The following is a 27,518-nucleotide window of genomic DNA, read 5'->3' as shown; positions in this document are numbered from 1 at the left end:
TACATTATAGAATAATTCCATTTTAGAAAGAGAGAGGACATAGAGCTCAGCCCCCTTCAGGAGCCCTCTTATTTTACAAATGAAAAAAAATGAAGCTCAGAGAAGTCAAGCCTAATCTATTGGGTTTGAAGTCAGTGATTCTAGATTCAAATCCCAGCTCTATTTACTATCTGTGTCTCCTACCTACTATATATTATAGGTTTTTGGCAGTCCTTTGGGGCCTCAGTTTCTTTATCTATAAAAGGAGGAGTTGGAATAGGTGAACTGTGAGAACCTCTAGTTTAGTTATACTCATGAAATTATTATCCATGTGAACCATAAAAAGAAAAAATTAATTATTAAAAAGGCATCCTAGTACAGGCAAAAGATTCTTGGACTAGATAAATGGAAGTCAGGAGATAGGAGATTGGATTCTAGTCCAAGTTCACCACAATTGAGTCACAAATGTGACTTAGGAGAATTTCTTTCCCTTCTTTATGCCTCAGTTTCTAGTTGTGTAAAATGAGTATACAAATACTGATATTACTTACCTCATGGAGTTGTTGTGAATAAAACTCTTTGGAAACAGTGTTTCATTCAAATGTGACATTTTAAAAGAGATGTAATGCTTTAATACATCAGCTGAGGCATTGAGGTCTTAGGGGAGATGCAGAGAGAATTCAGAATCGACAAATTGTTATTTCCCCAATATTCTTATTTGTTGAAGAGGATGAGATAGGATTTCTACTATTGAAGTAAACTTTGTCAGTATGTATCTATGTGTAATTCTCAAGTGAGTGACAATTTAATAGTATTTGTTGAGAGAAATAAAAAAAATATGTCATGGGTTAGGGTAGCAGTTCTCTGCTTAAATCTTCTCTTTCTCAAGGTAATTTTGATGTAGGTTTTAGCCAATTATAGGTTCTAGAACTTAGTTGGCTATTTATCAGTGCTTTTAAAGAAGTACTGAACTTCTCTTGGTTTGATTAATTGAAGGCCAAATGCAGTTTTCCTTGCATGCACAGATACTCAAATATTTGTCAAATGGGTAGCAAATTTAGGGGAAAAATAAGTCCCAGGACTTCATTTTCATTTGCCTATAATTCCTTTATCACTTTAAACTGTTTCTTTCATAAATGTAAAATCCAAAATTGAATAAACATTGCTATGGCCGAAGAAATAATGACAGAACCATGATATCAATAGGGTGCTATTACTTATTCAATAAGGTGGTTCTCAAATGGGTGTTATTACCCATATTTGACATACAGATTTATAATATTGCATATTCAACTGCTTAACATATAAAAATGAAAAGCTTTTTAAACTTTACAAAGTGACAGAATTTCCAATATGCATGCATTTGAATCAGCAGTTATATTACTGTATTCAATTGCCAGATTTTGCACTTGAGTATAGGAGTGAAGGAAAAAGAAAATAAATTTTTATTAAAATTCATATGAGGGCCATTGTTTTCTGCAGAATATAACTATGTAATTAGGAAAAGGTGGTGATAATTTATAAAGCTAATAGGCACATATCATACTGCCTATCTTGAGGCTATGGAAATCCCAAACCAGGGTTTTATGTGTCTTCGTGTCTGCAGGAGATGACTAAATTGACTATTTTAATCTAATCAAGTAAGTAACAGCCAAACAACAATAATAATAGTTTACCTTCTTACAGGGCTTTGAGGTTTACAAAATATTTTACATATATCATTTGATCTTCATAATACCCCTGTGAGATTGGTGTTATAATTATTCCATTTTTACACATAAGAAAACTGAGGCTCAGAGAGATAAAGTAAGAGTCACACATTAGGTAAGTGTCTGAGATAGGATCTGAACTCAACTTTTTTCTTGACTCCACATCCAGAATTCTATCATTCTTAAAGAAAAACAACTATTTGAGGATCATATAAATTCATCCTTTATTATTTGTTGACAGTATCTATAAGCCAGGAACAAATCACTATGCTGGTATTATGGGTGAGGCAAATCTAAATTAGACTATGTCTACCATCAAGGTACTAGGGAAGTCATGTCACATATAGACAAATGATAGATATCACAGGAATAGTACAGACACTTCTTAGTTAGGTACTCCAAGAAAGGGTATGATGGTATTAACAAAGAAAATGAAGTAGGAAAATCCAAAGTTTATCTTGGTTATAGGGAGAAGACCAGTCTGAATGAAATGGATCCTGTAAGCATGAGAGATAATACTGGAGAGGTAGATAGTATCCAGAATATTAGGCTAAAAAATAAGGACTTTATCCTTAAGGAAGTAAGAAACCATTGAAAGATAGAGGTTTTTTTTGTTTTTTTTTTTAATTTGCTTTTTAGCCCTAGAGTAGCATCAGATAATTATATGCAGGATGGATTTTAGAATCAAATCCCAAATAGATTGTGTCTATTTCTCTTCATATGAAATGCCCAGAAAAAATAAATTTAATGCAGCCTCTTATGAGGAAACTAAGTACTCTCAAAATGGAGTTAAAATGGAGCCTGAGTCCCATCTTCCCTTTGCTGCTGCCCTGTGGGTGAATTTGGTGATGCACATTCCAGTGCTGGTGACATCACAGAACATCACCACGGAAACATCTGTGCTATCACAAACACTGGATTGCAGCATCACTGAATGTATCAGGCAAGAGAGGAAACTGGTTAAAAATGATAAGACTCTCCATAATACAGTTTACACTCACTCACACTTGGCAATCTCAATATTGGATGAGAAAGGAAATGTAGGCAGAATTATGCCTCATAGTATAAAACAGTAGCTTCTGAACATCATTAAAGGTTTGGGAATGTTGTCTTTGAGCTCATATTCAAAACACAGTTCTTTTAAAAATCATTCCTTGCACTTCCACGCAAAATGGCAAAAGTAAAACATCACAGGGGTTCAAGAGCTGGTTGTACATGATCGACAGTATTATAGAAAAAAAGCTAAGAAGAGACCATCAAGTTTTGCATTATAGAATAACAACTTCCTAGAATGAGAGAGGACCTCAAAGGTCACCCAATATAATTCTTTGCTGCTTATAGAAGTTCCTGCTATAATATCATTAATACAGTCATCCTGGTGAGCTTTTCTTTGAAGGAGGGCAAGTGAGTGGCAGTTAATGAAATCTTAGAATTTTAAATTTTGATGTCTGATGTAATCAGGGAAAGCTTCATAGAGGAGACTGATCTTTAAGTTGAGCTTTGAAGTCTAAATAGAATTCTAACTGAGGAGCAGAGGGAACATATGAAAAACAGTAATATAAGTACCATATTTGGGGAACATGACTCAACAAGACTGAATGGAATAGAGTCAGTATTGGGGTTGTCACAGGAGAAACATATTCTATCCTGTATTTTAGAAGGGACATTGATGATTTGGAGCATATATATTTTAGAAGGTGGTGAAAGTACTAGAAAACCTGACCCAAAGGACCATTGAAGGAACTAAACATCTTTAACATGGGGAAAAGAAGACATAGGAGATATAGAATATCTGTCTTTGAATATTTGAAGGACTGGCAATGGAAAAGAGATTAAAGACTGATTCAATTTATTCTATGTTGGCCCAAGAGGAGGCAACTAGGATCAATGTTTGAAAGTTACAGGGAGTCACATTTCATCTAGATATAAGGAAAATATTCCTAACAATTAGGACCACCCACAAATGGAATGATCTACCTTGTAAGGCTATCCATTACAAAATGTTTTTGAGTGGAAAGTCGTTGTTCATTGTGAGGGATCCTGTAGCTGGGATTAATGTATCAGGTAAAGTGTTGGACTAAATTACCTCTCAGGTCTCTTGAACTTGAAAATTCTATAACTGCATCAAGTTGAAAAGCTAGGGCTGTGCCCATTTTATGAAAGAGAGATCTCCAACTTATAGGTAAGGTATACAGAGGTCAAATCACTTGTTCAGCTAGTAAGCATTTAAAGAGAGATTTGAATCCTGATCAGATCTTCCTGACTCCAAATCTGATATTCCTTATTATTTATTCTCATAGTCACACTAGGAAAAAAATCTTCCTAACAGCAAAGAAACAATCTCTGGAATTCTTTCTTTGTCTTGAGACATCTTGTAAATTTTGAAAGGAAAAGACAAATATAAACCTATCTACAGAAATATGTAGTCCTGAATTCAATGCACTTATATGTGTTCGTTTCACCATTCTTTGGTCAAAAATTGTCCTATGAAAGTACTGCATACAAGCAAAAAATATATTTTATGTTTGTGATTTTTGTAAGTAAAACCTAAATTATCTGAAGAGACCCCTGATCCTGCCATGTATTAGGGCAACACAAAAAAACAAAAGAGATGCGTTTGGAAGTTCTTGCTGAGCACAGACAAGTCTCTTCATCATTAAAATGTAATGGTAAGGGGGCAGTTAGGTGGCTCAGTGGGGTGAGCATCAGGTTTGGAAATTGGGAGTCTTAGTTTCAAATGTGATCTCAGACACTTCCTAGTTGTGTGACCCTGGGCAAGTCACTTAACACCAATTGCCTAACCTATAGCACTCTTATGTCTTGGAACTGATACTTAATGTTGATTTTAATATGGAAAGTAAGGGCTTAAAAAAGTATAATGTTAGATTCTATATTACTTCTTGAATGCCATCCAAAGTCATTTGTCCATCTCTGTATGCTGTCTTCATAAATATGAGAGAAATTATCTCCAAATTGGGGGGAATACTACCCCATAAACCAAGACTCCTCTTCTTTTTCCCTTCCCTTTCCCTCTTCCTCCTTCCCCACAATAAACTTTTTAATCTTCCCTTTCTCTTATCTTCCTTTTCTTTTTTGAAAAAAAAAATGGAAACATTTTTCAATCACCTCTTTCACTTATTTTTAAGTGAATCATATTTTTTTTTCTTGGAAGTTCCTGACTGATTGAGCTTACTTTTAGAGAGGTAGGAGAGCCAGATCCCTTCCCATTTATTTGGCTCAGGCCTCAGAATCTGGAGACCATCTATTGGACACTGGCCTTTTGGTTGGCAATGTACCAGATAATATATCAGGAAACCTACCCAAGTTTAGCTTTTCCAACTTTTTGCTGTCTCATGGTAGCTGGTGAAATATATTCACAAAGTCTAAATAAACAGTAACACATACATAAAGCCTGTTTTCTTTCTAAGATATTCTTTATGTCCCACACTTCCTTACAAAGATAGAAAACCTGATGAAAATGGAGAAATACAGAGTTGTTAATGGCAATATTTCTATTCATTCTGTAATATTTTAAGTTATAAATCCATTTTTACTTTGTTTAGGAGTTTGTGATCAAGGAGAGGAATTAAAACATACCAATATCTCTGTTGCTTGGCTTTCTGAACAAAGTCTCATCAGAATTAGCAATCTTGGTACTATATAAAATGCTCTATTAAGTATACTTTTACTACACATATCAATGAGCCTGTATCATGACCTCATGAGTTGCAGAGATCCTAGCAGGAAGAAAAACACACATAGAGATTCTGCCTAGTTTTTTAGGTTCATCAGAGAAAGAACAAAGCTAATATGTTTGACAATGGGAGAGCTAGCTCACTTCAACTGATATGGCTAATCAAACACTGAATTGTTTGTGTGCATCTGTATTTTTAAGTCTTGAGTTTAGTCATGCTCCTGAGCACAGGAAGACTTCAAATTTTATATTCAGATAAGGAAAGGCAACCTTTGAGAACAGATGGAACAGAGTTCAGCATAAAGGCTTAATCCTATCAGGATGATTCTTGTATGGCCATCTGGATAATCCGGCGCACAAATTCAACGCCTGTTAAAAATATGACTCTGGCCAAGATTAACGTCGCAGATTTTCCACTAGACTTGTTCATATTTGACTTTATGATTTTTTAGGCTCAGGCAGGGCTCCTCTGATTTATAAAAGAAATATGGAAGTGAATAAAAGTGTGGTCTTTAGCCTTTGAAGAAACAATTGCATATATTTATGTATACAATTATTTTTAAAAATCTGAAATGGCTTTCTTTTTCACACAGTGATGGTTCAATTTTGGAAGATGATTTCACCTCCCTTTCTTTCAATAGCTTCCATTTCCTTAACTTTCCTCATAAGAGGACAACAAGGAAAATTAGGCTAAAAATAGTTTTTGCACAGGAAAATTCCTTATGGCAGGAAGAAAAGAATTATTTACTTATCCTATAATCAGAGGCAAGTGAATTTACTATTGTTGCAATAAATATTACAATCTTAGGCATGAATAATTCATTTCCAAGGTTCATTCCCCTCCCCACCATTACTTTCTTCTTTTCTTTGCCATAGAGCTCCTGATAATCATTGTACAAAAAGGAAGAAAAGAAGGAAAGAAAGAATAGGAAATAGGAAATCAAATTTAATGGTCATATTTGCCACAGTTAACAGAGAATTCATATTTGTATCACAAAATTTTGGATTTGAACACGAGTCAGAAAACCTTTCAAATATCAGTCAAACCTTTTGAGTTTAAAAAGTTTAAATTTCTAGAATGCATTTAATTAAACAATTTTTACTTAGTATGAAATTATACTGTATTGTGTATTATGAAATTTTAAAAAGTCATCAACAAGGTTTTCAAGAGCAATTTAGAAGTTATAGGTATAACAGAATGTCAAGAATTTTCACTACTGAATTGTTTAAATCAATTTGTGTCTGGAACATCTTAGTTTCTAGGATAGGCGACAGCCTCAGAACTCCAGAAAACTGCTTTCTCTCAGATTTTTGCATTTCCACTTTCACATTCCTACCATCCCCAACCTGACAATGAAGTGAGGTTTCTGTAAAGATTGTGGAGGAATTCCACCAATCCAGAGTGGAGTAAGGAAGAAATAGAGTGAATAGAAGTAAACATTACTTGAGCTTGAAGTGTAATTAGCAAATGGCCTGCTTTGCAAGTTGGAAGCTGTCACAATAAACTTAGTAGGGTAGAGGTTGTTGCAGTCATACTGCTCTTATTAGATTTATATCCAATTTTGAATCTATATTTTTATATACCAAGTATGTTTTCTTTTCTCCATTTGATGATAAGCCTTAATGTTGTCAAATCAAAAGAAGTTACCAGGAGATACAAAATTAAAGTCCCTGAAATTCTTAATCTCATTTAATATTTATAAAAATAATTATATCTAGAGTGAAGAAATCTCTCTACCACAATTTGTTTAAAATAGTGACCTTAAAAGCATGCATATGTGAATACAAACAAACTTATCTGCAGTTATTGGGTCCACTGGAATTTAAGAGCCAAACGTGTGTGTGATAATATATGTATGTCAAACATTATTTTTTCATTGGAATATAGGTATCCTAGTAGACAAGTCATTAAGTATAGATCTTAAATTCTGATAAAACAATAATTGACTAATCTTGCTGGAATTAAATTAAATAAGAAGAAAGGAGAGCATTAGCAGCAACAGAGTTATCAACTGATCAAAATCAAAGAAATATCAGGATACGGGATTTTATTGTCCCAATCATGATAGGCTGTTACAAATTTACGTGGTTGGTAAATTGGACAAAATATTGTATTCAGAGTGATGAAACCACTGATTGCTTTTTTCACAGCTGACCGAGAATCTATTCCTCTCCATATTCTGAATGAAGGTCTTGCATGTAATAGGGCTAGGACGTAGGTAGGGCGAGGTAGTTTCCATTCTTGGAATGATGTCATAGCAACTGGAGTTTGTCTCTGATGCTTCCAGTAAGAGGATGCCTGACCTAAGAATAGAGCAGCCTCCTGCATGTGGCTTAAAAAGATATAGGGCCAATCTCCTGGATGGGGCCAAACCCCTTCTTTCCCTGTTTCCTGCCTAGTGGCTGCTTATTGTCAGAGGTGAAGGGGAAGGCGTTGTTCAGTGTTACTGAGAGAGCTGGCAGGAAAATCATCATTTTACTAAAATAAACAGCAAATACAATTGTTTAGTTTAAACAGGAAGATGCAATGCTAATGGGTAAAACTCAAGTCCAAAGTGTGTGATTTTCCCCCCAATCCCTAGAGTAGGTATGTCTTCAAGCACAGTACTATTGAAATTTGAAGAGATAAAATAAAATTAGCCTGGATTTTATGTAGGGTCACTAGTAAGCAGAAGGAGGAAGCTGAGTTCATGGTTTTCCCAAAAATTTCTGCCAAGTCTCATAAATTTAGACCAATAGTATTAGAGTCTTATCTTTCTCCTCAGAAAGTTTTCCCATTGGATTATCAGATTTCTTGTACAAGTCAGATGTCAGATGAGATCCTTTCCCTCCCATATACCCTTTACCTTTGAAGGAAGATTTGTGCATGTCTCAACATATCTGCTCTGAAAAGATGAATCCCCAATCCACCTACTCAGTAATATAGCCACACATACCCATCAAAACTAAATCTTTTTAGTAAGTTTTCCTCTTTTCTTTACCTTGTGATTCCTTCTTCAGAGAATGGAGTGATTGATGAGCATATTCTGGTTAATCATTACCATCCATTCCTTAACCAATTTCAAAAATTAGACTATAATAAAATATGTTCCACCATATAAAATAAAGGGGAACTTAGAATCTCTTCTGTCTCTAAACTAGATGGCATCTCAGGATCATTCATTCATATATTCGATGAGTATTTATTAGTTAAGTACCTAATATGTGCAACAATATTGTTCAAAGTATCTCACTATCTTAAGCCATCATTCTTAATAGAAGTTTTTCTTGCACAGTAGATCTGTAAAAGTGCTTTTTTAAAATGCCATTTCAGCTAAGGGCATGCTGGATAATGGAGATTTTTGCATATATTAATACATAGAAGAGAAAAGAGTTAATTTCTTTCTCTTACTTTGTTCTTATCATATTTGTGGAAATAAGAATTAGACTGGAATAAATCTGATTTTTCAAAGACTATTGTGACTAGATACACATTACTTCAGTCTCTTTCACAAGAACAAAATGAACCAAGAAATTTTGATTCCTGTAATAAGGCACCAATAGTTGCAAAATCTCATCTTTGGAATAGGGGAAAGTAGACCTAGAGTTGATGATAAATATTGGACTGCTGACCAGGTCATCCTTACAGCCACTGAAACAAGCCAGATATTAATCATAGCACAAAGAGATTTCAGAAGTAAAAATAAGAGCAGGCCCAGAACCCTGCTGATAGCTGCACACATCACTAATTCACCTCAGTGGGCATGTACCTCTGAGCTCAATTAACCCTTATTCCCAAGGCCACCCATAAACTCTGAAGTAAACATGGCTTTCCTGGCCCTGGTTTTATATCAATGAAATAGATCATTTCTATTGGAGGGTGAGATGCTGTTACAGCTTATAAATTCACTTTGCTAATAAAGAGCCTGATGCCTCCAATGTGTGTTTGTGGGCACTTGAATCATATACCATTGATTCCATAAATCAGAAATTTTTTCAAATTGCTGAGGGTGTCTGTTATTTCTTCTGTCTTTTGGTGCTATTTGAAGGAGATAGAAATACTCCTAAGGTTGAACAGTTGATGGAGAACATCCCCTGTGCAATTTTCTCTACATCTTAGTTGTTAAATATATACTGGAGGTGGTAAATTTTTTGAAAAACAATTTTTACTTTCTCTGTCTCTCTGTCTCTGTCTCTGTCTCCTTTTCTTTTTTCTCTCTCCGTCTTTCCTTTTCTTCTTTTCTCCCTCATTTTTCTCTCTCTGTCTCTCCTTCTCTCTCTCTCTCTCTCTCTCTCTCTCTCTCTCTCTCTCTCTCTCACTCTCTCACTCTCTCACTCTCTCACTCCCTCACTCTCCCCTTCTCCCTACCCCCACCCTCCAACCATTGTTCAGAAGCAAATTGGAAATCTGGTAATTAGGCCCTGACTCATAGTGTAGTATTAGAGTCCCAAGCCAAAGTTCAACACCCTGAAATGAAATTTAAACCAATTAATCTGTTAGATTTTTATCGCTTGTCCGTGTTTTCTCAGCAATTCCCCCAGCACGTGGCCTTTGATCAACTCTCATACAAACGCTAAAATGTGTGCCTGCTGCTAGCGAGATGGGAATGACATTAACATGGCACTCATAAAGCAATCAGAGCAGAGAAGCCCTCAAACAGGCAGGGCATAGTAATATTTAATAAAAGCTCGCACATAATCTTCAGAATTAGCATTTTGTGCCTTGCAGTACCTTTGGGAGAAGAGCTTTTATTTGTGGAGTGATCATTATTATAACAAAGAAGAGCTACCTAATAATTTCCACTTTAACTCTGCAATATGCCATGAGCATTTCAGAACCATTATGCTAAACCGTGGTGGGGTAATCATTTTATTGTCATAGTCTGAAGGGAGGAAAATCTCCTCTACTTTGGTGGCTGGGGGGAAATAAAACAAAAGACAACAAAAAACTTTTATTTTTAATGAGATCTAGAACCAGTAATGCCAGGCTTACAATGTGCTGTGGACACCAAAAGTATGAAAATACAGCTGGGGGTTCAGAATTTGGAAAGAAAACAACAACAAAGCCTTTATTAAGTCAGGACTTAACACCAGCACCAAATTTTGAATTGAAATTGATTTATCGGATCCCATTGTGTCTTATAGGTAAAAGAGTCTTATTGGTTGCTCAGTTTTGAGATTGAGCCAGTCATTTTCAAATACCATTGAGCCCTCAAATTCCAGGATCCACTAATAACCCATCAGCCCCATGCGCTGTGCTACCTTCCGGCTGACTTCTCTTTCCATTTTATCCTTCTGGTAAAATGCAATACAAAGAGTACGAGACTGTGAGTCTGTGTTTGAATCCTGCTTGATAAATCATTTAACTTCTCTGTGACTTAGTTTCCCCATCTGTATAATGAGGGGGGCTGGACTCGATGACCTCTAAATTCCTTTCCAAGCTCTAAAATCTATGACCTCCACCCTTGTTCTACTGTGCTTTATTTTAGTGGAATAAGGAAACAAAAGTACTCCCTGGCTGTTTCAGACATAGCTCTCTCTCACAAACACAGCATCCTTGGGAGGGAAGCATGGATAGTTTAGGAATATAAGTTAGGGATGGTCTGGTTGTCCAAGGTAAGTGGAAAGAAGGGAATTTTGAAGAAGAGGCAGTGGATTTGTGGATTTTTTTTTAGTCTCTTTTCCCTGTTTCCTGAAAGTCAGGCTTCACTTGATAATTTGAGACTTGGTATATTGGTTGATACTTCTTTTATGGATGAATTAGCCAATGAATGTTATTAGGCACATAATGTTAAATCAAGAGATAGATTGGTTTAGTGGGAAAAGGACTAGAATAGGGAGGGCTCAGTATGCCACTAACCAGCTGGATGACTTTGGTCCTCAGTTTTCTCATCTATAAAATGAAAGAAATAGATTTGGTGATGTCTAAGGCCACTTCTAGCTCTCAAAGTTTTTGAATCTGACAACTGTAAGGATTATATTTATTTCTTATGAAATGAAGTGAAGTTTATTAGCTAGGTTCTGGTATTAGTGCCAAGTGTAGAGTGAGGCCATGCTGAGCAGCATACAGCTGCTTTTTCACCAGCCATCCTTACAAGGAGATTAAGAAGATGGTATTACACAAGCTTTGACTCATTTGTTTCCCCACCAGTGTTTGTAGCTCCTCTGGAAACTGGAATCTGTTCTCTCCTTGTTTGCTGGCTTGCAGGCTGCTTTATTATTGGCGGGTTGCTTGCAGAGTTTGATAACATGAGAATTTTCAAAGTGAAAACTACAGTGAAGGTCTTGGAAAAAAATACTTTTTGAAACACATACATATATACCTCCTCCATAGGACTTTCAAAGGGATGAAGGAGGAAATAGTCCCCACTGCTTTGAAAGCCCGCAGGCTTTAGCCATGTTGGAGATTCTCTGAAGGAGACATGTACATGTCAATGTGGCTCTTGCATAGGGATTGTCAGAAAACCTAAAAAGATAACATATTTTAAAAATAAATTTGCTATCATGGACAACATCCCCCCCCCAAATTGTATTAAAAATTCCAAAACCCAACACAAAGACCATTTTGAGGCCACAGGGTTAGGAGGGGCTACTGCTTCAATATTATCTTCAGGAAACATTACATTAAAAGTAGTCCTAATCAGCACTGGTCTTTCTTATTTTGAAGATCTTCAAGGATTTGGCAAGGATGTGCTTTTTGGGGAGAGCTAAAATCTTAAGATTTTGGTATGGAGGGGAGAAGGTAAATTGAAGCGATTCTAATTATTTACACATTGAGGTCCTTCATGCTCTTAAACTTCTTCCAGTTCATTGTTACAGTACTTATAATTGTATTTCAAACACTATGATTAATTTGGAATAATTCAGCAGTTTCTGTATTTGGAATCAGAGAATTTGGGTTGAAATCCTGACTTTGCTATTTATTAGTAGTGTGAAATCAGGAAAGTCATTGAATCTTTCTAAGATTCATTTTTCTATTTTGTAAAATTGATCTTTAAGGCCCCTTCCAACTGTAAATCCCATACTACCAAGAAATGTGCTACTTTTAATTATATAGAATTCTGATGATTGAAAGCTTCATGGAATCAAAAACTGAATATTAACTTTTGAGAATATAAATGTAATAGATATTTCAGTTCATTAATGATCTTATTCTTGGTTAGGAGAGAGAAAAGGAATATTAAAAGGAGTCATTTTGGTTGTACATGCACCACATTATAAGTTCAGCCAAAATTAAATGCTTGCTTTAGTTTTTTCAAAACATTTCTGTGCAATTTTACCAGATTAACTAAAGTCCAAATTAAACCCATTCAACTACTTTGTGGAAGTCAGTGGCTGTCCCCTCCCTCTCAGGTTAGAGTCTAATGGTTTCTTTTGTTCTTACAAAAGTCAAAGTAGCAAATTCTTTAAGATTTGACAATGTGGAATGATGTTCATCTATTTCCTTTTCTATAAAATTAGCCAGACCTTCCATTAGCTTAAGTAGTATAAAAATTGGTCTGGGACACTTAGAGGTTTTTGTAAGAGGTGAGTCCCATTTTCTCTCCTATTCAACATCTCCCAGGTTTTGGTACTTTGAGGTGTTGATATTAATTAAAAACACTTCTGAGAATGGCAGGCAACCTAGCAATATTTAAAACCTAAGAAATGAAGCTGTCTGCTTTAGGACTTCAAAGACATACCTTTACCATTATACTCTTACCAAAGCAGCAGTCCCACAGCAATTGTATGAATTTTTGCCATGTTCATTGGTGTAAACTTCCTATAATCTATTCACAACATTTACAAAATATTTCTTATCTCCACGTGCCTTTTACAATGGAAAAAATGAATATTTAAGAAACCTAGTACTATGGCTTTGGACCTAGGGTTGAAATCAAAAGAAATGAATGAGGGTTTGGGGATTACATATGCTCTATATGGCTCTACTATTAACTCAGTTTACAGGGTTATATAATTTTAGCTACCTTCTTCTGAAGAGTTCTCATCTGCAAAATGGGGCTGAAGACACTTGGTTGAAACTTTTATTTCACTTAAATAGCAGACCTCTAGTAAAGTTATATCAATAGAGGGGGCAATGAGGTAAAGGAAAAATATATTTAAACCATGATGCGAGAAGGAATCCTAGCTCTTGCTTCCATCATCTGCTTCCATTAATATTTGGCTAAATATTTATTGGCTTTCTTTTCATCAATACATTTTCTGGTAAAATGAAATTTGCTTCTGAAAGTGAAGAAACTGGGAAGTTTTATTTTTTTAGGGTGACTTAATCAGCATTTCATACATGAACAATTCATTGCTTTTGATCATGTTTCCAGCTTTCCTATGGGCTGAAAAATGAATTATACTTGATGCAAATATTGAAAACAGTGTTTTTTAAAGACCATATTGCATCCTATATCATGACATAGCCAGAAAGTATTTAAAAACTTGAAGAGTTTCATATTATTAAAAAAAGATAAAAGTCTTTTAAAAAAACAAGTCTAATTATTAAAGTTTGATTCTAACTGCAGAATTCTTTTCTTTTTCATGTGTGTTGAAAAGCAGCTACCCCCTGTATCAAAGCTATCAGTCCAAGTGAAGGATGGACTACGGGAGGTGCCACAGTGATCATCATAGGAGACAATTTCTTTGATGGGTTACAGGTCATATTTGGTACCATGCTGGTCTGGAGTGAGGTAGGTATTGTCTGAACACTAATATCTCATAGCTTTGTCTAGTTTTGTAAAATACCTATGTGTGCAACACTAATGGTTCTATATCAAACCCTGTAGAATAGCTTCTACTGTAGTCCAGTTGTTAACAGGAAAGCATGAGACAGATATATTTGCCAAACATTGGGTGTTGCAGCAGGTTTTATTGAAGCTATAGGAATCCCTTCTGTGTTGCAACTTTTCTCATAGTGGTTTTTGATATATTGCGGGTTGGCATAAGAAATTAAATGATAATTTTTGTGAGTTTTGCACAAGTCAAAGCCACACATGAAAGATAGCAGATGACACAGAAAAGTCTAGAAACTACATGACCTATGACTTAGCTCTAGTTTATAGTAAGGTACTCTAAAGACATCATAAAACAAAAAAAGAAAAAAATTCATGCTTCTGGTATTTGCATGAATTTTCCAGAATGTGGTAGGCACTGCATCCCTAACCTCTGCAATGTGAAAGGGATACCTGTACTTCCAATTTCTTGCCAGTCAGTACCATCAAGTTGTGGGCTTATTTTATTAGCTTTGTGAACTTAATAATATATTTATCTTATGGGAAATTCACTAAACACTTTCTATAATAGTGTGAATGACACTCAGGTAGATGACATATTTGGAACATTTTCTAATTCCTGAACTTCATGAGATTTAGGTTATTGTCATGCTCTTTTTTAGGATTAACAGTCCAGAGAAAATAAGAATCTTGGTATAAATCATGATTTTTATTTGTAAAACTCAGGCATTTGCTTACTTGCAGTGGGGTGGGGCATAATGACTTGCACATATTAAATAGAATATGCACACGAGTCTGACATCCTTTTTAGCCCTACATTAAAAAAATATGACATTTTAGACTGCTTTTTTTTACCAGCTGAAAACAACTCTCTTTCCACAATATTTCCTAAGTAGCACATCAGTTCTTTTAACCCGATATCCTACTTTTCTGGCAGGGGTCATGATTAGAATACCAAACTTTTAAGTCCATAGAATAATTGACAGTTGACATGGGACACCTTCCTATTCTTTCTTATTCCAGAGCCTTAGTGTTTAGCCTTGGAAAAGAGGAGAATTAAGGATAACATGCTAGTATTTTAAAGACTTTCATTTAAAAAGTGGAGCTCACTTATTTGGGTTGGGCAGGTAGATGGTACTGTGGGTGGAGGGCTGGGTCTGGAGTCCCAACTGATGTGACTCAACAACAGAGAGTAGAACTTGGAACAAGGGCTGGAAGTTACATAAAGCTGTGTTTAGGCTAGAAGCTAAGGAAAACTTCCTAACATTTCGAATACCCCAAAGTGGATTCGCCTACCTCAAAAGTGAATTCATTGGAGGTCTTTTGATAAAACCAAATAACCATTTGAGGAGAGGGATATTATAGTTGGCATTCCTGTTCAGGTATATATTAGATTAGATAACTTGATACTCCATCAAATTATGAGATATTGTGGTTCTCTGATTTACTATAGCCTCCTCTCCTCCAACTTATCACATGCTGTATTATATTGTTTAGAATATTACACTGGGAACTGGAAGGGGTCTCATTTAGTCTAAAACACTCATTTTATAGATGATAAAACTAAAACCAGGCAAATGTATAAATCCTAAGGTGCCATTTTGTTATTCAGTCATTTCAGTTGTGCCCAACTCTCTGACTACATTTGGGGATTTCTTGGCAAAGATACTGGAGTGGCTTGCCATTATCTCCTCTTGATCATTTTACAGATAAGGAAACTGAGGCAAACGGGTAATTGACAAAGTGCTCTAGGATTGCTAATTTTCCCCCCTCTCCCATTTCACCATACTTTAATCTATCTGTTTCATTATTAGAAAATTGATGCATATCATAATGAAGAAAACTCATGAAAACAGCAAAAGAATGCTTCTGTTCCTTTTCCATCTTGTATTTGCCCCCAAGTTGCTACAGCATATTAAAGCTGGTCCTGTGACCTTGCCTGGTAAAATAGAGGCAGGCCTGCATTAGAGGAAGTTCAGACTTGTTCTTTGTAAGCTCTTGTCTATGTCATGTCTGCAAAATAAACCCACCAGGACTCCCACCCACCAGACCCACCCTGTGGGAACCTAACAAATGGTTCTTTTTCTCTCCTCACCCTGATCTCCCCTAGAGTGGAAGAGCCTTTCTTTTAAAATAAACATCTTGTGGCATTATCAGCCAGGTTTCTTTGATGGAGCTCTTTAATGGGATATAATCTTGGTAACGTTCCTGAAGTTTAGAAAAATGAATTTAGGCTTCAGTGCTCCTTTTTATTTATTTATTTCCTCAACTAATTAGTAAATTAGATTTTTGATCCTTGTTTTCTATCACACACATATATGAATATGAGTATGTCTCTATGTATGTCCCTATATTTTATATATATAGGCCTATTTAAAGGCAATGTGAGCTATGGATGATATCCTATAAATGTATGAAAATCACCAAGCATTAGACTTAATCTAACCCTGAAGATAAAAGGTATCAAATATATACTATAATATAAAGTATATAAAATATATAATGTATAAATAGATATAATATATTTTAAATACTTATAAATTTTACCAATCATTTCAAACATATATTATATATATATGCACATGCACACACACATATATTACATATAATGTATATAATATATATATAATTTGTTTTCTCTTCCGTATGTTCCAGGTTGGGTTAAGCCCAACATTTGGTGGCACAGATCTGTGAGTCAAAAAGTATGTGTCAATAGCAAAATTTGAACACAGAGCCCTTTTTCGAGTGTATTTTATCTACTCGCATAATTTTAGGAGGCAATTCATGTTTTTCTACCCATAAGTTGAGGTAAACTTGTGTGTTTACATATCATTATTTAGCTGGAAGCATTGGTCTACATGAAAAATAAGTCTTTTCTAGGGCTTTTGTAAGGGTAGTCTACAACCCTGCACTAGGAATCAGAAGTTTGGGTTCTGGTCTCTCCTCTCCCATTTAATTACTCTACTGTGCACCCTTAGTTAGATAAGCCATTTGAACCTCTATGGGCTTCAAGTTGCTTTATTTGTACAAATGGATATGATAGAGCCTCACAAATTGAGGGCAATGGGTTATTATATTATTTCCTGAGATACTTCCAGTTCTAGCACCTAAGATTCTAAGTGGTATATATATTTTTTCTTCTCCTTTCAACTCACCTCTTTGCCAAAGAAGATCAGGAAGAGCTTGGATCCTAGGCCAGGCATGCTGATGACATTCAAAATTAGTACATAATGCTGTTATTTGGAGCCTTTTTTAAGTTAAAGGATTTTTTTAAGAGTCAGAGAAAATAGGGTTGGCTTAATTTGGTATCATCTGTGCTCTTTCCCAACCCAATCTTTTGTAAATGAGTCGTTCATTTTCGCTCACTGATTGCTCCCTGAGGATTAGGGTTTAGAGTGAGGGAAGAAAAAGGTAGCACACATTGTGCTTGCAATCCCAGAGTTCTCTTCTGCTAGCTGTCTCGGCTCGTTGTCCCACATGATTTGCTTTGTTTCTTGTGAGCCTGCCTCTTCCTCTGTCTTTGCCACTCATCTCTCTTCCTGTTCTCTTTTCTCCTTTCTCTTCTCTTTTTCTCTTTCTCATATCTGTTTTCCTAATTATCTTCTCATGAGGCTTAATTTCTCTTTGCTCTCTCTTTTCCCTGAGATCTGCTTTTTTGACTGATATCTCTGACTCCTCTAAACACATTTCTGTAAGACTAGGAAGGCGCCAAATCTCTGGGGTGGTCTGATGGTGTTACTGCCTTTCCACTGACATCTGCCTGAATAAGAAGAGGCATTTTATTACAGCATAGACTATACCATTGACAACATCTACACATCTCTTAATTCTTTTAAAGGTACTTTTTCCACATTCCTGGTATCCCGCAGTCATCAAACAGGCAGCTAAGTGCCCCCATAGATAGAATACTATAACAGGAGCCAGAAAAAAATGAGTTGGAATCCTGACACTTTTTAGCTTTATGAGCCTGGACAAGTCACCTTACCTCTCTAACCTTTAGCCCCCTTAACTAAAATGGGGACAGTAATAGCACTGACCACCCAGGGCTGTTTTAAGGACCAAGCAAGATATTTTATATAAGACTATTTAGTAAACCTCAAAGTGCTATACAAATGCTGGCTATTATTTTATCAAATATTTATCAAGCATTTGCTATATGTATGTTACCAAGCTGGGTACTGTTGAGAATGGAATTCTATTTAACAAATGTTTATCATTTACCTAAAAACAACTGTGCAATTTATTAAATATTTATTATATGCATGGTCAGCAAGGTGGCACAGTGGATAGAGCACCTGATTCTGTAGTCAGGAAGATTCATTTCTCCCTGAGTTCAAATCTGGTCTCAGAGCTGTGTGGCCCTGGGCAAGTCATTTAACCCTATTTGCCTTAGTTTCCTCATCTGTAATTTGAGCTGGAGAAGGAAATGGCAAATCAATCCAGTGTCTCTGTCAATAAAACCCCAAATGGGGCCAGGAGGAGTCAGTTATGACTGAAATAACTAAACAACAAAATTATGCCAAATCATGCCAAGCTCTGGAGATACAAAGATAATGGTAGTAGAGACAAGAGAAGTATAAACATAGTTTCTCAAAATTTTAATAATTTATTTTGGAGAGGATGGGCAAGGAGAGATGAAGCTAATGTAAATGAATAAGAGATGATGAAAGATATAAAAGTGCCAAATGATGGCATTGGAACACAAAGCATCCTAGGAGTTTAAGGAATGGGGAAATGATTATGGACCAGAGTAGTAGAAAAGGCTTCTTGAATAAAGTGGCACTTGAGCTGGGTTTCCTTAAGGCAGTCTTCAAGTCAAATAACTGAGAATGGATCTATAAAGCAGAAATACAGAGAAGAAAAGCTGACAGAGAGAAATAAGCATGGCACATAAGAAGGGAAACGAGAAAAAAATCCATCCAGACTGGAGCAGGATGTTTGTTTTTGAAATGTGTGTGAGAAATGTTGGACAGTGAACAGTTGGACAGTTAGATTCTAGAGGACTTTTAATCCTAGACTCAGGAGTTTGGCAATGTCTCATGGACAATAGTGATCTATCTAGATCTGATGATGTGTTCTTGATTCTTCCTGATCAATTGTTTTGTGTAAAAACTGGGGAGAACCAAAAGATGCTTCTTGGTAACCGTTTCTGAAAGAATTTGCCAGTGGGGCTATAATTCACATCATAAATCACGAGAGGCAATATGGTATAGTAGAAAAATCACTGGGCTAGGAATCAAGAGGACTACATTCTAGCTCTGCCTCTGTTATTGCTTTATGTGAGACTCCTCCTTACTCTGGGCTTTCATTGCCTCCTTGATTTTTTTTTAAACTAGGTAATACCAGCATTTTTATATAGTACTTTAAGGTTTGCAAAACACTTTACATATCTCATTTGATCCATTTAATAAGTATTCAAAGTAGGTTCTTTTTATGATCTTCATGTTGCATATCAAGAAATTCAGGCACATAGAAGTTAAGTGACTTGTTCAGCACCTCACATCTGCTAAGTGGCTGAGGCAGGATATGAACTCATGTTTCTGGCTCTTTTGAAGGCTTGCACTCTAGCTACTGGGCCCCTTAGATTACCTCTAAAGTTTCCCTCCATTGATATTTTATGATTCTATGAAATACTCATTTTATAAGATTTGAGCTCCTTTGCGAATCTTAAGAAAAGAGTAAAGAATTTTTTCCTGTTGGCTTTTTTTCTTTCTTCCTATATTAAAGATCACTTTTAAAATCTTTGGTTTGCTAGCAAGAGGATTCCACTTACTTTTATTAACACATTTTTGTAATTAAGCAAAATAGGATCACCCTTTTGAGATATTCTTCTTACTGAGATTTTCTTGCCCATTGGATTTTGGTACCCTATATCCTAACATAAGCCTAAGGAATATATCAAAATGTTGCCACTTGACACTTGGCTTCCATGTTGGTGATGCAAATTACCAAATTACTAAAAACACACCCTTGACATTTAGTAATGGAGTGAGTGCTACTACTGTTGATGTGTGGAAATATAGTTTAAGCTATTTACATAGCAATCATTCAGATGATGTCATGCATTTTTAGATTTATCATGCTTTTAATGTTATGAGTCTCAAATGCAACTTTTCTTCTGGGTTTTTATTTCATTTCCAAGCACTGTATACATTACATTAGGTGGCATGCAATTTTGTGGCACGTGTAAAATTAAGGATTGCCTGGACCATTTAGCTCAGTTGGGTAGAGCATGGTGCTAATGAGGCCATGGGTTTGATCCCTGTATGGCTCATTTAGGCTCACACAGGGAGAAATTCTGTTCTGTGGTCACAGGCTGCCTCTTAACCCCAGGCAGCTATCCCATAACTGTAAGCCATTGGTCACAAGGTAGATTGAGAATATGGATGGTTTATAATCCATCCCTATCCTGGAAAAAAAATTCAGAGGGCATGTCCTACTGATTTCAGGCCAACAGTGTCAACTTAAGGACTATGTTTTTGTTGTGATTTTTACCAATTTCCACATATAATCTATTTCCAGGAATTATTCTTCCACTTAGGAACCTTTTCATCTGTGTAGGTGAGGCAGCTCTGAAAATAAATGTGTGCTTATTATTAGCCCAATACTTAAATCTAAAGAAATAAACCAAAAGAATAAGATTCTCAGGGCTGAAAAGGACCTCAGAGATCACCTAGTCGAATGTATATTTCATCTTACAAGTATACATATCCATACATATATACAGGTAAGATCTTATTCAGATCTTACTAAAAAAAAAGCCCAACATAACCTAGTCCTCATAGAGGCAGTCTACCTGTGGTTAGGATTTTTTTTTAATAACATACCAAACTGTGCCTCTCCCCAACCTCTCTCCATTGCTCTTTATTCTGCCATGGTACCAGTCTAACCCTTGTTTCAGATGGCAAAATTTGACATGTTTAGGGAAAGGGAAGCCATTTTCCCCATAATATCTTCAGTACTTTCACCTACATCCTCAAATGGCATAGTCTTGGGCATTCTGATCATCTTGGTGACCCTTGTGTGAACACACTGACAAATTTAATTTATTTCTTAAAATGAGGCATCAAGAACTTAATATAATACTCTAGTTGTTGCTTGTCTAGGTCAGTGCACAGTGGGACCATCACCTCATCTCCCACATTGTGGGCACTATGACTTTTTTGAAATTCAGTCTGAAATTGCTTTAGCTTTATTTGGCTACCATGTCAGCCTACTGACTAATACTGAATATAAAAGCCGTATATTTTTTCCCCCACATGTGGGTTTTTGCTTAGTTATGGCTTCCACATTATGATGATTTTTTGAAAAGTAAATCGCTACTTACCTCTATTAAATTTAATTTTATTAGCCAATTGACTGATCTCTTGCTGAGATCTTTTTTGGGGGAACTTAAACATTCTGAAGTTAAATAAATTAATAATTATTTCAAAACAAATTTTAAAAGTTTTCCTTCTCAGTGTTTGCATTAATTTGTTTGTTTTTTCCCTCCTCATGGCAATCTGCTCAGGAGGAACCTCAGTTGACACCTGTTTGTGTTTTAATCTATTGAAATGGAGAAGTAGAAGGAGATAGCTGGAGGATAGTATTGCTAAGGGTAGGACCAGGACAATGCTAATTTCAGGGGCTTACATTCCAAGGTGAGACTAGAAAGTCACAAATGTAGTTTTCTCTTTCCCTTTTCCTCCCACTCTTCCATTTTTTTCTTACCTGTGTAAATAGAGGGTACCATTTTTATTTAACAAATTTGGCTTCCTTCTCAGGAAGGAAGGAGAAGCTAAATATACCTCCACAATAATCTTATTCTGATCCTCCATCTTGAAAGGAAGCTAACCAAGAATTCTCAAAAACAATATCCACAGGCTATAAATTTTAGCAAAGTACTAACAAATTGGAGAGAATATGAGTATAGTTTTTATGGAAGTCTTTAGTCTTAGGACCAGTCCAATTATCTTGAAAGAGGCTTGTTGTAATACTGGACATAAAACAATGAATTTCTTGGGCATAGTAACTCTTATTTTTAAGACTCTTCCCTTCTCTCTTAGAATCAATACTAAGTATCAGTTCCAAGGCAGAAGAGTGGTAAGGACTCGCCCAGGGTCAAATAGCTAGAATGCTTCTGAGGTCTGATTTTAACTCTGGACCTCTTGTCTCCAGGTTTATTTCTCCATCCACTAAGCCACATACCTGCCCCACCATAGTAACTCAAGGTTATAGAAAAGTTGTGATCTTGATGAAGGGAAAACCCACACTGGTGAGATCATAAGTTTTTGAAATTATAAGGCAGCATAATCCTACGTGAATGGGGAAGGACTACAAATGGAAAGAACATTGGATTTGAAGTCAGAGGGCATAGATTCAAATTTGGTCTCATAATGTTTATGACTCTGGGAAAGTAATTTCAGCTTTCTGAACCTCAGTTCTCTCAACTGTAAAATGACATTTTAACTTGTTATTCTAACTCTGTGATCCCATGATATTCATGGTGCTAGAAATTCCCCTGATTTCTTTTCATTACTTTGGTTTTACTAAACTACATATAGAATAAAAGATATTTCAGATGTAAGAGACCTTCATCTAATCCTCTCTTTTTATTGGTGTAAAGATGGCCTTCTGATGTGGTTAAGTGACTTGTCCATTTTCACTTAGTGAATTAGTTGCAGAGCCAGAGCTAGATCACATTTCTTCTGATTCTCCATTCAGTGCTTTGTACATGACCTTTATGTTCAGTGTATGAATGAATGTTTTTCATTCAAAGCATTTCAACATTATTTCTGACATGGTTTAAACCAAGCTAATTATTATACACATAGGATCATAGAATTGCAAAGAAATTGAGAACTAGAAGGAAGGTCATTGGCCTTCTAGTCCCACTCATGCATGAAAAGAATCCCTGTTATTTCATTGTCAACCATCCAGCCTTTCCAAGGAGTAGAGAATTGTTTCCCTCCTTTGTAAGCCCATCACTTTTGATTTGTGATCTCTTTCAGGAGATGATTGGTAGATTCTTTCAATTTCTATTTTGCTCTCTGTACATAAGATCCAGGGGCATTTTTCCTTCATAATTTCATGAAATATGACATATAAGCTCTTTTTTTAAACATCTCTTTTAGAATCTACTAATTTCTCAAATTCTATTCCTCATTCAAGGTCAGTTGTTTTTCCAATAAGACATTTACCTTTTCTTCTATTTATTCATTCCTTTGACATTGTTTTATTGTTTCTTGATGTTTAATGAAGTCATTAGCTTTCACCTGCCCAATTCTAATTTTTTAGAAATTATTTTCTTCAGTGGGCTTTTGTACCTCTTTCCCTGTTCGGCCAATTCTGCTTTTAAACAGTTCTTTTCCTCATTGAATTTTTGAGCCTCTTTTACCATTAGATCAATTTTTTAAAAAGTATATTTTCTTATCTTTCTTTTAGCTCTAGCTCTCTTCTCTGCCTTGGAACTCTGACTAGGGTACCTTCTCTCTTATGACTATCCAAAAGTGCTCTTCTTTTCCCTAGAAATGCAATCCAGAACTGTCTATGGGCAATAGAGTTACTAGTGCTAGCTGCACCCAGGGCCAGCAAAGGGTCCCCTGTGATTTCTTTCTTATCAGTTGCCCAACTCCCTTACTACCTCTTGGCTGAGAGCTCTCAAAGCAGCTGCTGCTGTCTTGGCTCCCTCTAAGATCTGTAGCTGGTATTACCGTTGACTGTGCTCTGGACAAGTTTGTACCCTGGTGTCAAAGACCTTACTTGCCTACCTTTTAAATTATCTTAGACTAGAAAAAATATATTACTCTCTTTTCTTGGCTTGACTTCTCCAAAATTTGATTTGAGCTGTTATTTAAAGTTTTTTGGAGAGGAATATTGGGAGAGTTCAGCTGGATTGCTGCCTATATTTCACTATCTTGGCTCTATCCTCAAACCCATTTGGACAACTCTTATTGTTAGGGAGTTTATCCTGAAACAAAGTCTTAATTCACCTCCTGGTAATTTTTACTTCTTGATTCTGTTCTGCAAAAAAACAAGTTTTCTCCCTCTTCCACAGTAACAACCATTCAACACTTGAAGGCAGCTACCATATTCTCCCTGTGTTTTCCCTTCTTTAGGCTTTATAAATATGCTTAGACCCTTCCTTCATATGACATGGGCTCAAAGCTCTTTTACCATCCTGCTTTCTCTCTTTTATTTATTCTCCTATCAATATCAATATCCTTCTCCCATATCAATATCCTTCTTACATTATGATACCCAAGATTCAACTCAGAAACTCCATATGAGGTTTGATGAGGGCAGATATTAGCAGGATGCTCCCCTTCCTAGCCCTGGAAACCATGCCTCTCAATGCAATCTAAAATGGTTGTCACATTCAAGCTGCTGACTCATTTTGAGTTCATAGTCCATTAATATCTCCAGGTCTTTTTCAGGAGAGTGCATATTTAGCTATATTCTCCATCTTGCACTTGGGAAATGGATTTTTTTGTACTTATGTGTAGGACAATCTATATTCCCACTGACTTTCATCTAAATAGATTTAGATAAATACCTGTTGGAATCTTTTTTGGATTTTTGACTTTGTGGTCCATTGTCTTAGCTAATCCTCATTCCTGCTCATTTGATTGTCATGCCAAGTATGCTTCTAGATACATTATGTACAATGTATATATGTGTAAGCACATATACACATGTTATAAAGTATATATAAACATATATGTGCACATATAGGTATATTCAGGTGTCTCAAAAGTCTCAGGGCAATTTTAAGCTATTAAAATTCAAAACATGCAAATTAACAATTGATAAAGATTTGTTAACACATTCTATATGCTAGGTACAGTGCTAAGTGCTGCAAAGACTTTTGAAGCACCCTATATATATGTGTAAAATACATATATGTATAAGAATATATGTATACATAGATGTATATAGACATTAGAAATACTTCAATAACATGTGGGATACATGTGAAACAAATTGAACCACAGTTCAAAAATATGAGGGAAATGATACACAAGTTTTCATTGTGATAAAATGTGAAAATTATGATTAACATTAATTTTTTATGTACACTTATTTAATTTAATGATGAAAATATGTAGATTTCTTACAATGCTAAATACATTTAAAGGCATACTTATATGTTTATTATTTAAACATATTCCTTTCAGCTCTAAGCCTTCATTTTTTGAGTAAATATTTGAGCGACCTACTACATGTCAGGACCTATATTTTAATAATAATCTTCATTCATAAGGGGGAAAAGCAACCAGATAGCTTGAATTTGTCATACGAGTAGTGAATGGAAATCCTGAAGTGTCGGCCAACTATTTCAATTAAACTTTAACCCCAAGTTATTTTATGGGGGATCATTTCAAAATGCATGGGCATAAATTTTAAAAAGTAGATTGAAATATAGTCTAATGGCCTTTTTATGTAGCCTTCATCTGGGACAAAGGCATGGTCACTTCATTACTAAAATACTTAAGTCTGCATTTATTCATATAAGGTAGTTGGGAAGACTATTCTCTACACTAATGATTCTGAAATAATGCCTATTATATACTAATAGAATGACACTTTCTGGGAGGAGTATAGAAGTTATTCAGGCATTATATGGAAGCCATGGTGCAGAGTACTCAATTTGTGGTCAGTGATCTGGGTTAGAATCATGACTCTGCCCCTTATGAGCTATGTGACCTTTGTCAAATAATTTTGACCTTGGGCAAATAATTTTATCTCCTAGAGCCACATGGAGGGAGCTCAGTGGATAGATAGTGCACTGAGTTTGTGGTCAAGAAGATCTAAATTCAAATCTGGCATCAGATACTTATTAGTTGTATGATGCTGGGAAAGTCACTTAGAGTTTGCCTCAGTTCCCTCAATTTTAAATGGGGTTATAATAACACCTACTTCAGTAGTTTGTTATCAGGATCAAGTGAAGTAATATTTTCAAAATGCTTAAAACAAAACCTGGCACACAGTAACTATTTAATGTGTGTTCTCTTCCCCTTTTAAATGAATATAATAACAATTGTACCAACTATCTCGTTATCCTTTTGAAGATCTATGAAGAACTTTCTAATGTATATAACTATAAAATATAGCCCTACCCTCACCAGCCTCCCCAGGGCAGGGACTTCATCTTATCTCTACTTTTTAATCTTCTCCAATGTCTAGTAAAGTTCATTGCACATGATAAACACTTATTAAATATTGAATCAAATGGAAACTCCTTTAAAATAGTGATATCAAATAATTTTTCTTCAAAATGTATGTAAACTCAGGAAAGGACATATGTATAAATAAAACATGTAATCATAGATTTAGAGTTATAAGCAACATTAGAAACTGTTGAATCCAGTCTCCTCAGTTTTAATAGATGAGAAAACTGAGGTTCAGGATCATATAAGCAGTATCTTCAGGTAGATAACAGATCTTCATGGCCCCATCCACCACAACATGTTATCTCTACAATGAGGTATTATTGATGATCATATGGCCATGTAGATTGCATACACAAAAAGAAAAGAGACCTTAGTATTTGTATGTATTCAGTAGACATTGACAAAGTACTTACTTAGTAAGTACTTAGTGGTGCAGTATGCAGAGTGCTAGGCACGGAGTCAAGAAAAACATGATTTCAAATCCAGCCTCAGACACTTACTAGCTGTGTGACCCTGGAAAAGTCTCTTAAGTTGTGTTTGCCTTTGTCCATTGGAGGAGGAATTGACAAACTACTCTAGTATCTTTTCTCAAGAAAATTCATGGCCATTATTGGTGTGCTATAGTCCACTGAGTCATGAAAAGTCAGACACAACTGAACAATATAATAGAAGTACTTACTATGTAGAATGTTACTGGGCTAGCTGCTGGAATATAATTCTGAAAAATGAATGATTTTGCCTCTCCTATAGTCTAACAGGAAGGATAATGGTAAGACATGAAAAAGAATAAATATGATAGATAGTAGCATGTAATAAAAGAAAAAAAGCAATTTTCAAGTACTCTAAGAAAACTAGAGGGGAAATGCCTAAGAACCTCATGGTAAGCCTTGAAGAAAGAAAATTATGAAAGAAGAAGATAAGGAATACATTTCAAGCAACTGGGAATAGCTTTTGCAAATGATGGGTACAGAGGTCAGGAAGAGAATAGGCAACAGTTAGTAGTCAAGTTTAGTAACAGGGAGTTGGTGTGGAGAGGTGGTATGTAACAAAGCTAGAAAGATACGGGAAGGAAAGATTGTGAAAGACATTAAGTGCCAGGCTTAGGAGATTGTATTTGTTCTTGTATTTTATCCCATAAACAATGATGAGTCAAAGAAGTTTTTTGAACAGAAGTGCATAGTTAGAGTTATGTATTAGTATAGTAAGATTATTTTGGAAACTATATGAAGGATGGATTGGAGATGAGATGGATGAAGGCAAGAATACTGGCATAAACTAGGTTGGT

General features: G+C 35.6%; 1 protein-coding gene across 5 annotated transcripts in view; it reads left to right on the top strand.

Annotated features, from left to right (window-relative positions):
- EBF1 (EBF transcription factor 1) overlaps positions 1-27,518 on the top strand; it is a 452,008-nt gene that overhangs the window by 321,118 nt on the left and 103,372 nt on the right. For 3 of the 5 annotated variants that reach the window (XM_056811529.1, XM_056811530.1, XM_056811533.1), the window contains one exon: positions 13,906-14,039. In XM_056811529.1, the coding sequence (XP_056667507.1) occupies positions 13,906-14,039 (134 nt within the window). The remainder of the gene's footprint in view (positions 1-13,905; positions 14,040-27,518) is intronic. The other 2 variants (XM_056811532.1, XM_056811531.1) reach the window with 1 other exon arrangement.

Source organism: Monodelphis domestica, chromosome 1 (genome assembly GCF_027887165.1).
Source record: "Monodelphis domestica isolate mMonDom1 chromosome 1, mMonDom1.pri, whole genome shotgun sequence".
NCBI lineage: Eukaryota > Metazoa > Chordata > Mammalia > Didelphimorphia > Didelphidae > Monodelphis > Monodelphis domestica.
This window is presented reverse-complemented; position numbering and strand designations above follow the sequence as displayed.